The sequence below is a fragment of the Triticum aestivum genome, chromosome 3B (genome assembly GCF_018294505.1).
Source record: "Triticum aestivum cultivar Chinese Spring chromosome 3B, IWGSC CS RefSeq v2.1, whole genome shotgun sequence".
In the NCBI taxonomy this organism is placed as follows: domain Eukaryota; kingdom Viridiplantae; phylum Streptophyta; class Magnoliopsida; order Poales; family Poaceae; genus Triticum; species Triticum aestivum.
The window spans coordinates 615,907,717-615,923,790 of record NC_057801.1 but is presented as its reverse complement, the minus strand read 5'-3'; the positions used below and the strand labels follow the sequence as shown (position 1 = coordinate 615,923,790).

General features: G+C 43.4%; 1 protein-coding gene across 1 annotated transcript; it reads left to right on the top strand.

The window, feature by feature from the left end:
• On the top strand, positions 1-1,974 carry LOC123065870 (L10-interacting MYB domain-containing protein-like). Its single transcript, XM_044489073.1, has 3 exons — positions 1-244; positions 874-1,194; positions 1,277-1,974. The coding sequence occupies exons 2-3, from the start codon at positions 874-876 to the stop codon at positions 1,859-1,861; spliced, it is 906 nt and encodes a 301-aa protein (XP_044345008.1). The 5' UTR covers positions 1-244; the 3' UTR covers positions 1,862-1,974.
• The last annotated feature ends 14,100 nt before the right edge of the window (positions 1,975-16,074 follow it).

Below are 16,074 nucleotides of genomic sequence, written 5' to 3'. Positions count from 1 at the left end.
CTCTCCCGACGCATCATCCGCTTCGCGCGTCTGCTAGGTTTCCTCGCCGCCGCCTCTTGTCCAGCTAGCCGCCGCCGCCGTCGTCCTTCCTGACGCCATGCAGGGAGGTTAACCAACGTCGCTCCCAACGTCGCAATCTCTGGCCTCCGCCCGTCCCTCTGCTGCTTCCCGTCCTGCTGCACTTCCGGCCTGCACACTACTCACATCTTCACGGCAAGCTCCAGTCCGATCGTCCCCGTCCAAGGTAAGCACCGTCTGTCCTCTTATCTTTCTTCTCTGGACTTCTTTCCAGATCTGCATGTGAGGCATGATGTTATGAATGTATCTGTGTCCGATTCAATACATGTGTATGTGTCTGTAGGTTTGAACAATTATCACCGGGTAGGATTGCTAGTTGCCTATAGATACGCTCCTGTGGCAATCGGATCTACGCATACGCTAGTACTAGTAGCACTATAAAGATCAAAGCTAAGATCGTCCAGTGATGTGCGAGTATTATCTTGGTGTTGCTAATCCATTGCTCGTAGGTCTAGCCAGCTTGGGGCAGAAACAACTAGTCAGCTTAGCTTTGTTCGTGTTAGTCGTCGTCGTTCTTCGTCGCTGTCGTCGGAAGCACTCGGCGCACGGACTGGGCCAACATATGGCACATTAGAGAGTGAACAAAAATACTTCTAATTGTACACTGATTGCTATATATATGTACATGTATTTGTATGACCAAAAATACTTTGTCATGTATGAATTTGGTGTTGTGGCAGTGAGCTATTTTTTTATTAAATACATAGTGGGATTTTATTACTGCTAGGTCTTATGTGGTATGGGGGTATGGGGTAGTGCTATTTGATTAAAATTGTAACATTCATTTTATGATAGATGGATAAAGGTAAATCTGGGAAAGCAAATTGGGACCCTGTTGCCCATAAAATTTTCCATGACATTTGTGTTGAAGAAGTGAATGCAACTAACCATTCTGATGGACATCTGAGCCCAATTGGGTATGAAAATATGATAAGAAAGTTCAATGAGCGGACAAACAGAAATTATGTTCGCAAGCAATTCAAGAATAGGTGGGATTTACTTAAAAAAAAGTACAATTGTTGGAAGACATTGAACCAAAAGGCATCTGGCATTGGAATAGATCCTGTTACTAGGAGCATTGCGGCTACTGATGAATGGTGGGCGAATGAGATACAGGTATTGAAGCATTCATATTACTTTTACTTGTTACTTTGCCATCCAATTTTTTAATTAATTTATTTGTGTGATTTTTCTGCAGAGGAATGAGATTGCCGCCAAGTTTCGATATGCTCCATTAGTTGATGAGCAAAGAATGGGTTTTATATTTGATGACCATAGTGTGACGAATGCATATGCAAGGGTCGCAACTCCCTCGTCTCAAGTTGATGCTTCTCAAATTAACATTGAAGAGGGTAATGAGGACGGCTCGGGATGTGAGTTAGATGTTAACCAAGTTACACCCACCAATGTTTCATCTAAAGGTCGAAAGAAGAGATCATGTCCTTATTCACCGAGTCCCAAGATGGTCCAAAAGGCGGCAAAAGATAGTGATGATAAAATGGTATTTAACCGTATGGTTGACCTTTGGGAGAGGAGGGAGATTAGCCGCAATTCGGCGACGTCTCAAACAAATGTGGATCATGTGAGAGATGAGATAAAAGAGATGACGACCATGGTGGTGAACGATGGAGGTCGTCCTGGAAGTGATGTGTATTTCTATGCTCTACAACTGTTTACGAAGAAGGAACATCGTGATGTGTTCAGTGCCCTCAAGGATGAGACTGCTAGTGTGAGGCTTGAATGGATCAAGAGGACATGGGATCTCTTTATGAAAAAAGATTAGAACTTCTGTGATGTTATTTTCTTTGAACAAAATTACTTGCTATCGACTTGTACTGTCGTGAACCTATGTTTTGTTTGGAACCTCTTGTTTGCACTCAGATTGTAATATAGGGAAAGTGGATTGTTTGTCATCAATTCGTATGCATCATGGATCTTTTTTCTACTTGTTTTTAAAGCCATGTATCGTGTTTGACGGCTCAAATTATTTTGTTTTATTGTGTATCAAATTATAATGCATCTATATTGTGTTCTTTATATGACAGATGGATATCTCTGTTGAGGATGAAGATGAAGAATTAGATTTCTGCATTCTTGCAATGGCACATTATCTTCAAAACAAAGAGAGGGTGCCCTATGCACCTAGAAGAGCACCAATGATGACGGGGTTGCAATGGGTGCAAGAGAAAGAGATGAATCCAAAAGCATTCTACTCAATGTTTAGGATGCGGAGGTCAGTGTTTTACCCATTGCATGACATGCTAGTTGAGAAATACGGTTTAAGGTCAACTTGCAACATGTCAAGTAAAGAAGCGTTAGCACTATTTTTATGGACTTTGGGGACATGCCAGACCACCGACAATATTGCGGATCGATTTGAACACAGTCGGTCTACAATTAACAAAAAGTTTAAAGAGGTTTTAAGGTGTATATATCGTATGGCTGGTGATTACCTACGACCCAAAGATGAAACTTTCACCCAAGTTCACGACTCGCTTAAAAAACCAAGATTTTGGCCTCACTTCAAGGATGCCATTGGGGCCATAGATGGAACACACATACCTTGTATTGTGCCGGAAAAAGAGCAGCCCAAATATCGGAACAGAAAAGGTGTCACCACTCAGAATGTCATGGCAATATGTGATTTTGATATGAGGTTCATTTTTGTTATTGCTGGATGGCATGGATCTGTTCATGACACCCGTGTATGGGCTGATGCACGAGCTGAATATCCCAGTTCCCACACCCTCCGAATGGTAATTACTCGTACATGCATTTTTTTACACTAGCCTTTTGCTTTAAATTACCGCTCTTCATTGTATTTTTGTTCCCTGTATAGGAAAATACTATCTTGTTGACTCAGGCTATCCAAACAGAGATGGCTATCTAGCACCATACAAAGGACAACGGTACCATGTACCTGATTTCCAACAAGTACCTCCACGAGGGAGAAATGAGACCTTTAATCATCTACATTCCTCACTACGAAACGTCATCGAAAGAACTTTTGGTGTTCTCAAGATGAAATGGCGAATCCTTCTTGGCATTAGGCGTTACAAAGTTGAAACACAAACAATGATAATTACTGCATGTACTTGTCTTCATAACTACATCCGTGAGAGCAAACTACCTGATGAGCATTTTGACATGGTTGAGAATGGATCCTATGTTCACGAGGAGAGCGCTTCTCATCACTTTGCACCCTATGATGAAGGCAATATGGGAAGCGTACAAGATGCTATTGCTGCAAGTGTCTTTCCATGATGACTAGCTTTATTGTGTATGCTTTTCTTGGGAGAACCATGTAATATTTAGAATATCTTTCTTTCTTCTCAAGTACTACAGACAATTTTTTTCCGTATGTGGGACAATGATCTTCCTTATGTGGACTTGTTACAATTTAGGGACGTTTCAAAAGAAATTTTATGTTCGTATGTGCGGCTAAACACTACAAAATAACCCAATTATTATTTCAACGAAACAAAATTTAGGGGGTATTACAGACTTTTTATTGGGTATATAAAAAATAAGCTAAACGTACAGAGGCTAAAAAGAACTGGATGGCTTATTCTCACTGGGCTTATTTCCACAGCGGCTTGTCAGGGGCTTATTTCCACAGTGGCTTCTGCATAAGCCAGAGGTGAAAAGCACTGGCCCTTGGTCTCATAAAACAGAGAACGTGCACACGCAAAAAAACAAATAGAAAAATTGAGCTTTTCGAAAAACAACTATTAGTCGTTTTTCTAAACCAGTTTAGCTAATCCTACCCATCTACGCTTTAGCTGCACACGACGTTGCATATGTAGCTTGTCGCCATCGTGATTTGAGCACACCACTGTCGCTCCTCGATGACGGCGAGCTCTGCACCGAGTTGTGCGACTCTGAGCACCACCAGCGGCTGCCACCCATGCCGCTCCACCGGGCGTGGCCGATGGAGGCAAGCCATAGACGCCAATCGGCCCTACCGGCCGCGGTCGACACAAAGACCTTGGAGGATGGAGAAAAAAGCCCTTTGACATTGTCGTCGGCGATCTTGCGTATGTCCTCTGCAAGGATGTCGGCGAACAGATCAGATGTGCGGTCGTCCGGTAAGTCGGGAACCGATACATTGCGTGACACCGCTTCAGCAGCCGGTAGCCCTTGTTGGCGCCGCAGCGAACCGATAGCTCCTCCTGGTGTTACACGGAAGATGGTGCTGCTGGAGGGGACGACGGTGCCTCGGAGAGCCTGATGTTGGGGAACGTAGCAGAAATTCAAAAATTTTCCTACGTAACACCAAGATCTATCTATGGAGAGACCAGCAACGAGTAGAAAGAGAGTGCATCTACATACCCTTGTAGATCGCTAAGCGGAAGCGTTCAAGTGAACGGGGTTGATGGAGTCGTACTCGTCGTGATTCAGATCACCGATGACCAAGTGCCGAACGGACGGCACCTCCGCGTTCAACACACGTACAGCTCGACGACGTCTCCCACGCCTTGATCCAGCAAGGAGAGAGGGAGAGGTTGAGGAAGACTCCATCCAGCAGCAGCACAACGCCGTGGTGGTGATGGAGGAGCGTGGCAATCCTGCAGGGCTTCGCCGAGCACCTACGGGAGAGGAGATGTGTCACGGGAGGGAGAGGGAGGCAACCAAAGGCCTTAGGTCTGATTGCTCCTCCTTTTCCCCACTATATATAGGGCCAAGGGAGAGGGGGAGGGCGCAGCCTTGCCCCCTCCTCCATGGAAGGGGTGCGGCTAAGGATGGGGAGGAGTCCATCCTCCCCAAGGCACCTCGAAGGTGCCTTCCCCTTTTAGCACTCTTCCCTCTCCAAGTTTCCTTGCGCATGGGCCTCTTGGGGCTGGTGCCCTTGGCCCATGTAGGCCAAGGCGCACCCCCTAGAGCCCATGTGGCCCCCGGGGCAGGTGGCCCCACCCGGTGGGCCCCCGGGACCCTTCCGGTGGTCCCGGTACAATACCGATGACCTCGAAACTTGTCCCGATGGCCGAAACAGGACTTCCTATATATAAATCTTTACCTCCGGACCATTCCGGAACTCCTCGTGACGTCCGGGATCTCATCCGGGACTCCGAACAACATTCGGTAACCACATACAAGCTTCCTTTATAACCCTAGCGTCATCGAACCTTAAGTGTGTAGACCCTACGGGTTCGGGAGACATGCAGACATGACCGAGACGTTCTCCGGTCAATAACCAACAGCGGGATCTGGATACCCATGATGGCTCCCACATGTTCCACGATGATCTCATCGGATGAACCACGATGTCAAGGACTCAATCGATCCCGTATACAATTCCCTTTGTCTAGCGGTATTTTACTTGCCCGAGATTCGATCGTCGGTATAGCGATACCTTGTTAAATCTCGTTACCGGCAAGTCACTTTACTCATTCCGTAACACATCATCCCGTGATCAACTCCTTGGTCACATTGCGCATATGATGATGTCCTACCGAGTGGGCCCAGAGATACCTCTCCGTTTTCACGGAGTGACAAATCCCAGTCTCGATCCGCATAAAACAATAGATACTTTCGGAGATACCTGTAGTGCACCTTTATAGTCACCCAGTTACGTTGTGACGTTTGATACACCCAAAGCACTCCTACGGTATCCAGGAGTTACACGATCTCATGGTCAAAGGAAGAGATACTTGACATTGGCAAAGTTCTAGCAAACGAACTACACGATCTTTGTGCTAGTCTTAGGATTGGGTCTTGTCCATCACATCATTCTCCTAATGATGTGATCCCGTTATCAACGACATCCAATGTCCATAGCCAGGAAACCATGACTATCTGTTGATCACAACGAGCTAGTCAACTAGAGGCTCACTAGGGACATATTGTGGTCTATGTATTCACACGTGTATTACGATTTCTGGATAATACAGTTATAGCATGAATAAAAGACAATTATCATGAACAAGGAAATATAATAATAACACTTTTATTATTGCCTCTAGGGCATATTTCCAATAGTCTCCCACTTGCACTAGAGTCAATAATCTAGTTCACATTGTCATGTGATTAACACTCACAGGTCACATCGCCATGTGACTAATACCCAAGAGTTTACTAGAGTCAGTAGTCTAGTTCACATCACTATGTGATTAACACTCAATGAGTTTTATGTTTGATCATGTTGCTTGTGAGAGAGGTTTTAGTCAACGGGTCTGAACCTTTCAGATCCGTGTGTGCTTTACAAATCTTTATGTCATCTCCTAGATGCAGCTACCATGCTCTATTTGGAGCTATTCCAAATAACTGTTCTACTTGCAACTATTCTAAATTGTTGCCCCATTGTACGTATCCGGTATCTCTACTTAGAGCTATCCGGATAGGTGTTAAGCTTGCATCGTCGTAACCTTTACGACGAACTCTTTTACCACCTCCATAATCGAGAAAATTCCTTAGTCCACTAGTTACTAAGGATAACTTTGACCGCTGTCCTGTGAGCCATTCTTGGATCACTCTTGTACCCCTTGACTGACTCATGGCAAGGCACACTTCAGGTGCGGTACACAGCATAGCATACTGAAGAGCCTATGTCTTAAGCATAGGGGACGACCTTCGTCCTTTCTCTCTATTCTGCCGTGGTCGAGCTTTAAGTCTTAACTTCGCACCTTACAACTCAGGCAAGAACTCCTTCTTTGACTGGTCCATCTTGAACACCTTCAAGATCATGTCAAGGTATGTGCTCATTTGAAAGTATTATTAAGCATTTTGATCTATCCTTATAGATCTTGATGCTCAATGCTCAAATAGCTTAATCCAGGTTTTCTATTGAAAAACACCTTTCAAATAACCCTATATGCTTTCTAGAAATTCTACATCATTTCTGATCAACATATACTCATCAGAAATTCTATAGTGCTCCCACTCACTTCTTTGGAAATACAAGTTTCTCATAAACTTTGTACAAACCCAAAATTTTTGATCATCATCAAAGCATACATTCCAACTCCGATATGCTCACTCCAGTCCTTAGAAGGATTGCTGGAGCTTTGCATACTTATTAGCATCCTTCGGGATTGACAAAACCTTCCGGTTGTATCACATACAACCTTTCCTCAAGAAAATCATCGAGGAAACAATGTTTTGACATCCTATCTGCAAGATTTCATAAATAATGCAGTAGTCGCTAATATAATTCCAACAGACTCTTAGCATCGCTACGAGTGAGAAAATCTCATCGTAGTCAACTCCTTGAACTTGTCGGAAAACATCTTAACGACAAGTCGAGCTTTCTTAATGGTGACATTTACCATCATTGTCCGTCTTCCTTTTGAAATCCATCTGTACTCATTAGCCTTACGACCATCGAGCCGTTCTGCCAAAGTCTACACTTTGTTTTCATACATGGATCCTCTCTCGGATTTTATGGCCTCAAGCCATTTATCGGAATCCGGGCCCACCATCGCTTCTCCATAGCTCGTAGGTTCATTGTTGTCTAGCAACATGACTTCCAAGACAGGATTACCGTACCACTCTGAAGTAGTACGTATCCTTGTCACCCTACGAGGTACGGCAGTGATTTGATCCGAAACTTCATGATCAATATCATAAGCTTCCACTTCAATTGGTGTAGGTGCCACGGGAACAACTTCCTGTGCCCTGCTACACACTGGTTGAAGCGGTGGTTCAATAACCTCATCAAGTCTCCACCATCCTCCCACTCAACTCTTTCGAGAGAAACCTTTCCTCGAGAAAGGACCCGATTCTAGAAACAATTCATATTGCTTTCGGATCTGAATTAGGAGGTATACCCAACTGTTTTGGGTGTCCTATGAAGATGTATTTTATCCGCTTTGGGTTCGAGCTTATCAATCCTGAAACTTTTTCACATAAGCGTCACAGCCCCAAACCTTTAAGAAACGACAACTTAGGTTTCTCCAAACGGTGTCGTCTCAACGGAATTACGTGGTGCCCTATTTAAAGTGAATGTGGTTGTCTCTAATGCCTAACCCATGAACGATAGTGGTAATTCGATAAGAGACATCATGGTACGCACCATATCCAATAGGGTGCAACTATGATGTTCGAATACACCATCACACTATGGTGTTCCAGGCGGTATTAATTGTGAAACAATTTCCACAATGTCTTAATTGTGTGCCAAAACTCGTAACTCAGATATTCATCTCTATGATCATATCATAGACATTTTATCCTCTTGTCACAATGATCTGCTACTTCACTCTGAAATTACTTGAACCATTCAATAATTCAGACTTGTGTTTCATCAAGTAAATATACTCAACATCTACTCAAATCATCTGTGAAGTAAGAACATAACGATATTCACTGCATGCCTCAGCACTCATTGGACTGCACACATCAAAATGTGTTACTTCCAACGAGTTGCTATCTTGTTCCATCTTACTGAAACCGAGGCTTTTCAGTCATCTTGCCTATGTGGTATGATTTGCATATCTCAAGTGATTCAAAATCAAGTGAGTTTAAACGATCCATCTGCATGGAGTTTCTTCATGCATATACACCAATAAACATGGTTCGCATGTCTCAAACTTTTCAAAAACGAGTGAGTCCAAAGATCCATCAACATGGAGCTTCTTCATGCGTTTTATACCATTATGACTTACATGGCAGTGCCACAAGAAAGTGGTACTATCATTACTATCTTATATCTTTTGGCATGAAAATGTGTATCACTATGATCGAGATTCAATAAACCATTCCTTTAGGTGCATGACCATCGAAGGTATTATTCAAATAAATAGAGTAACCATTATTCTCCTTAAATGAATAACCGTATTGCGATAGACATAATCCAATCATGTCTATGCTCAACGCAAACACCAAATGATAATTATTCTGGTTTAATACTAATCTTGATGGTAGAGGGAGCGTGCGATGTTTGATCACATCAAACTTGGAAACACTTCCAACACATATCGTCAGCTCACCTTTAGCTAGTCTCCGTTTTATTCCGTAGCTTTTATTTCGAGTTACTAACACTTAGCAACCGAACCGGTATCTAATACCCTGGTGCTACTAGGAGTACTGGTAAAGTACACATTAACATAATGTATATCCAATATACTTCTATCAACCTTGCCAGCCTTCTCATCTACCAAGTATCCAGGGTAATCCTGCTCCAGTGGTTGTTCCCCTTATCACAGAAGCACTTAGTCTCGGGTTTGGGTTCAACCTCGGGTTTCTTCACTGGTGCAGCAGCTGATTTGCCGTTTCATGAAGTATCCCTTCTTGCCCTTGCCCTTCTTGAAACTAGTGGTTTCACCAACCATCAACAATTGATGCTCCTTCTTGATTTCTACTTTCGCGATGTCAAACAACGCGAATACCTCAAGGATCATCATCTCTATCCTTGATATGTTATAGTTCATCACGAAGCTCTAGCAGCTTGGTGGCAATGACTTTGGGGAAACATCACTATCTCATCTGGAAGATCAACTCCCACTCAATTCAAGTGATTGTTGCACTCAGACAATCTGAGCACAAGCTCAACGATTGAGCTTTTCTCCCTTAGTTTGCAGGCTAAGAAAATCGTCGGAGGTCTCATACCTCTTGACGTGGGCACGAGCCTGAAATCCCAATTTCAGCCCTCGAAACATCTCATATGTTCCGCGACGTTTCGAAAACATCTTTGGTGCCTCTACTTAAACCATTTAACTGAACTATCACGTAGTTATCAAAACGTGTATGTTCGATGTTCAAAACATCCACAAACGACGTTTGGGGTTCAACACACTGAGCAGTGCATTAAGGACATAAGCTTTCTACTGATCGCATAATCGCTACTATCAACTTTCAACTATATTTTCTCTAGGAACATATCTAAACAGTAGAACTATAGCGCGAGCTACGACATAATTTGCAAAAGGTCTTTTGACTATGTTCAGGATAATTAAGTTCATCTTATGAACTCCCACTCAGATAGACATCCCTCTAGTCATCTAAGTGATTACATGATCCGAGTCAAACTAGGCCGTGTCCGATCATCACGTGAGACGGACTAGTCATCATCGGTGAACATCTTCATGTTGATCGTATCTTCTATACGACTCATGCTCGACCTTTCGGTCTCCGTGTTCCGAGGCCATGTCTGTACATGCTAGGCTCGTCAAGTTAACCCTAAGTGTTTTTGCTGTGTAAAACTGTCTTACACCCGTTGTATGTGAACGTAAGGATCTATCACACCCGATCATCACGTGGTGCTTCGAAACGACGAACTGTAGCAACGGTGCACAGTTAGGGGAGAACACTTCTTGAAATTTTAATGAGGGATCATCTTATTTACTACCATCGTTCTAAGTAAACAAGATGCATAAACATGATAAACATCACATGCAATCAAATAAGAGTAGTGACATGATATGGCCAATATCATATAGCTCCTTTGATCTTCGTCTTCGGGGCTCCATGATCATCTTGTCACCGGCATGACACCATGATCTCCATCATCATGATCTCCATCATCGTGTCTTCATGAAGTTGTCACGCCAACGACTACTTCTACTTCTATGGCTAACGCGTTTAGCAATAAAGTAAAGTAGTTTACATGGCGTTCTTCAATGACACGCAGGTCATACAAAAAAATAAAGACAACTCCTATGGCTCCTGCCGGTTGTCATACTCATCGACATGCAAGTCGTGAATCCTATTACAAGAACATGATCAATCTCATACATCACATATATCATTCATCACATCCTTTGGCCATATCACATCACATAGCATACCCTGCAAAAACAAGTTAGACGTCCTCTAATTGTTGTTGCATGTTTTACGTGGCTGCTATGGGTTTCTAGCAAGAACGTTTCTTACCTACGCATGAACCACAACGTGATATGCCAATTGCTATTTACCCTTCATAAGGACCCTTTTCATCGAATCCGATCTGACTAAAGTGGGAGAGACAGACACCCGCCAGCCACCTTATGCAACTAGTGCATGTTTGTCGGTGGAACCGGTCTCACGTAAGCGTACATGTAAGGTTGGTCCAGGCCGCTTCATCCCACGATGCCGCCGAATCAAGATAAGACTAGTAACGGCAAGCATATTGAACAATATTGACGCCCACAACTACTTTGTGTTCTACTCGTGCAAAGAATCTACGCAATAGACCTAGCTCATGATGCCACTGTTGGGGAACGTAGCAGAAATTCAAAAATTTTCCTACGTAACACCAAGATCTATCTATGGAGAGACCAGCAACGAGTAGAAAGAGAGTGCATCTACATACCCTTGTAGATCGCTAAGAGGAAGCGTTCAAGTGAACGGGGTTGATGGAGTCGTACTCGTCGTGATTCAGATCACCGATGACCAAGTGCCGAACGGACGGCACCTCCGCGTTCAACACACGTACAGCTCGACGACGTCTCCCACGCCTTGATCCAGCAAGGAGAGAGGGAGAGGTTGAGGAAGACTCCATCCAGCAGCAGCACAACGGCGTGGTGGTGATGGAGGAGCGTGGCAATCCTGCAGGGCTTCGCCGAGCACCTACGGGAGAGGAGATGTGTCACGGGAGGGAGAGGGAGGCAACCAAAGGCCTTAGGTCTGATTGCTCCTCCTTTTCCCCACTATATATAGGGCCAAGGGAGAGGGGGAGGGCGCAGCCTTGCCCCCTCCTCCAAGGAAGGGGTGCGGCTAAGGATGGGGAGGAGTCCATCCTCCCCAAGGCACCTCGGAGGTGCCTTCCCCTTTTAGGACTCTTCCCTCTCCAAGTTTCCTTGCGCATGGGCCTCTTGGGGCTGGTGCCCTTGGCCCATGTAGGCCAAGGCGCACCCCCTAGAGCCCATGTGGCCCCCGGGGCAGGTGGCCCCACCCGGTGGGCCCCCCGGACCCTTCCGGTGGTCCCGGTACAATACCGATGACCCCGAAACTTGTCCCGATGGCCGAAACAGGACTTCCTATATATAAATCTTTACCTCCGGACCATTCCGGAACTCCTCGTGACGTCCGGGATCTCATCCGGGACTCCGAACAACATTCAGTAACCACATACAAGCTTCCTTTATAACCCTAGCGTCATCGAACCTTAAGTGTGTAGACCCTACGGGTTCGGGAGACATGCAGACATGACCGAGACGTTCTCCGGTCAATAACCAACAGCGGGATCTGGATACCCATGATGGCTCCCACATGTTCCACGATGATCTCATCGGATGAACCACGATGTCAAGGACTCAATCGATCCCGTATACAATTCCCTTTGTCTAGCGGTATTTTACTTGCCCGAGATTCGATCGTCGGTATAGCGATACCTTGTTAAATCTCGTTACCGGCAAGTCACTTTACTCGTTCCGTAACACATCATCCCGTGATCAACTCCTTGGTCACATTGCGCATATGATGATGTCCTACCGAGTGGGCCCAGAGATACCTCTCCGTTTTCACGGAGTGACAAATCCCAGTCTCGATCCGCATAAAACAATAGATACTTTCGGAGATACCTGTAGTGCACCTTTATGGTCACCCAGTTACGTTGTGACGTTTGATACACCCAAAGCACTCCTACGGTATCCAGGAGTTACACGATCTCATGGTCAAAGGAAGAGATACTTGACATTGGCAAAGTTCTAGCAAACGAACTACACGATCTTTGTGCTAGTCTTAGGATTGGGTCTTGTCCATCACATCATTCTCCTAATGATGTGATCCCGTTATCAACGACATCCAATGTCCATAGCGAGGAAACCATGACTATCTGTTGATCACAACGAGCTAGTCAACTAGAGGCTCACTAGGGACATATTGTGGTCTATGTATTCACACGTGTATTACGATTTCCGGATAATACAGTTATAGCATGAATAAAAGACAATTATCATGAACAAGGAAATATAATAATAACACTTTTATTATTGCCTCTAGGGCATATTTCCAACACCTGACGCCCATGGGGCAGGCGCTGTCAACTCCTCCGATGACGACGTGCGCGCTAATACGTCCATTTTGCATCATGTTTTTTGTTGTTATTTACAATGTTTTATGCATAATAATGCTTTATGGAGTAATTCTGTTGCCTTTTCTCTCATAATATGCAAGGTTTACACAAAGAGGGAGAAGGCCGGCAGCTGGAATTCTGGACCTGAAAAAGCTATGTCAGAGTTAATTATTCTGCACATCTTCAAATGAGTTGAAAATTTACGGAGAATTGTTTTGGAATATATAAAAAATACTGGAGTAAATAACTACTGGAGGGGGCCCACCTAGTGAGCACAAGAAACCAGGGTGCACCAGGGCCCCCAGGCACGCCCTGGTGGGTTGTGCTCAGCCCAGCCCACCTCCGGTGCCCATCTTCTGGTATATAAGTCATTTTGACCTAGAAAAAATAAAGGGAAGGACTTTCGGGATGGAGCACCGCCGTCTCGAGGCGGAACTTGGGCAAGAGCACTTTTGCCCTCCGGCGGAGCGATTCCGCTGGGGGAACTTCCCTCCCAGAGGGGGAAATCGAAGCCATCGTCATCACCAACAACCCTCTCATCTTTGGGAGGCCATTCTCCATCGACATCTTCAATAGCACCATCTCCCCTCAAACCCAAATTCATCTCTTGTGTTCAATCTTTATACCGGAACATTAGATTGGTACCTGTGGGTGATTAGTAGTGTTGATTACATCTTGTAGTTGATTACTATATGGTTTATTTGGTGGAAGATTATATGTTCAGATCTATTATGTTATTTAATACCCCTATGATCTTGAGCATGATTATCATTTGTGAGTAGTTACGTTTGTTCTTGAGGTCATCGGAGAAATCTTGTTGCGAGTAATCATGTGAACTTGATATGTGTTCGGTATTTTGATGATATGTATGTTGTGATTCCCTTAGTGGGGTCATGTGAACGTCGACTACATGGAACTTCACCATATTTGGGCCTAAGGGGATGCATTGTGGAGTACTTATTAGATGATTGGTTGCTAGAGTGACAGAAGCTTAAACCCTTGTTTATGCGCTACTTTGTAAGGGACCGATTTGGATACAAATGTTTAATTCTATGGTTAGATTTTTTTCTTAATACTTTTCTCGTAGTTGTGGATGCTTGCGAGGGGGTTAATCATAAGTGGGAGGTTTGTTTAAGTAAGAACAACAGCCAAGCATCGGTCCACCCACATATCAAATTATCAAAGTAGCGAACACGAATCGAACCAACATGATGAAAGTGACTAGATGAAATTCCCGTGTACCCTCAAGAACACTTTGCTTATTATAAGAAACCGTTTTGGATTGTCCTTTGCCACAAAAGGTTTGGGCTACCTTGCTGCACTTTATTTACCATTACTGTTACGTGCTTGTTTCAAATTATCTTGCTATCAAACTACTCAATGCCAAGAATTTCAGTGCTTGGAGAGATTACCTTGCTGAAAACCACTTGTCATTTTCTTCTGCTCCTCATTGGGTTCGACACTCTTACTTATCGAAAGGACTACAATTGACCCCCTATACTTGTGGGTCATCAAGACTCTTTTCTGGAGCCGTTGCCGAGGAGTGAAGCGCTTGGTGAGTGGAAATTGGTAAAGAAAAATTATTATTATGTGCTGAAATTTATTGTCACTTGTTACTATGGAGAACCATACTTTGAGGGGTTTGTTCGGGGTATCTTCACCTTGACCGGAACCACAATTAGTTGCCCCTTAACCTACTGCACCTACTGAAAATATTGGTTATGAAATTCCTTCAGGTATGATAGAGCAATTGCTAGCTAATCCTTATGCAGGAGATGGAACTGAACATCCTGACATGCACTTGATATATGTGGATGAAATTTGTGGATTATTTAACCTTGCAGGTTTATCCGGAGATGAAACTAAGAAGAAGGTTTTCCCTTTATCTGTGAAGGGAAAAGCATTGACATGGTATAGGCTATGCGATGATATTGGATCTTGGAACTGGAATCGATTGAAATTAGAATTTCACCAAAAAAACTATCCTATGCATCTAGTTCATCATGATCGAAATTATATATATAATTTTTGGCCTCGTGAATGAGAAAGTGTCGCTCTAGCTTGGGGGAGGCTTAAGCCAATGTTATATTCATGCCCCAACCATGAGCTCTCGAGAGAAATTATTATTCAAAACTTTTATGCTCAGCTTTCTCGTGATGATCAATCCATGCTCGATACTTCTTGTACTGGTTCTTTTATGAAGAAGACTATTGAATTCAGGTGGGATCTTTTAGAGAGAATTAAACGCAATTCCAAAGATTGGGAACTCGACGAAGGTAAAGAGTCGGGTATTAAGCTTGAGTTTGATTGTGTTCAATCTTTTATGAATACCAATGTTTTTCACAAGTTTAGCACTAAATATGGACTTGACTCTGAGATAGTAGCCTCTTTTTGTGAATCATTTGCTACTCATGTTGACCTTCCTAAGGAGAAGTGCTTTAAACTTTAGGTTGGAATACAGATAAATACATTTTCACTCTTGCATAAAAGTAAAGAATAAAAAATAAAATTTAGGCCATTCGCAGATGGAAGTAGAGGTTGCGGTGCGCTTTTGAATTGGATGTGCAAGCTCTTAATGCAAATGAATGTCGCTTTATATTGCCCCTTATGATTATAACCTTTTATTGAGCAGTATGTTTCTTTTATTACGTTACCATCACAAGTTCGTACAAAGCTTATTTTTCCTTACAATAAAATATCATAAATATTTAGGAGAAATTTTATTGCTTTTGCACCGATGACAACTTGGAGGATCTTGTTCAATTCATAGGTAGATATGGTAGACTCTTATGACAAGAAACTGGGATTAAGGGTATTTGGATGCACAAGTAGTATCTCTACTTAGTACGGAAATTTTGGCTAGCAAAGATTATAAGCAAGCACCACATGTTAGAGGATCCATGACAATATAACTTATGTGAATATAAACAAAAATAACTCGTTGCATTGTCTTCCTTGTCCAACATAAATTACTTGATTGGAAATAATTAATGGAGGCTCGCAATCATAAAAGATATCCAAGATAGTATATTTATATACAACTTTTACAGTAGTTGGCATTTTTT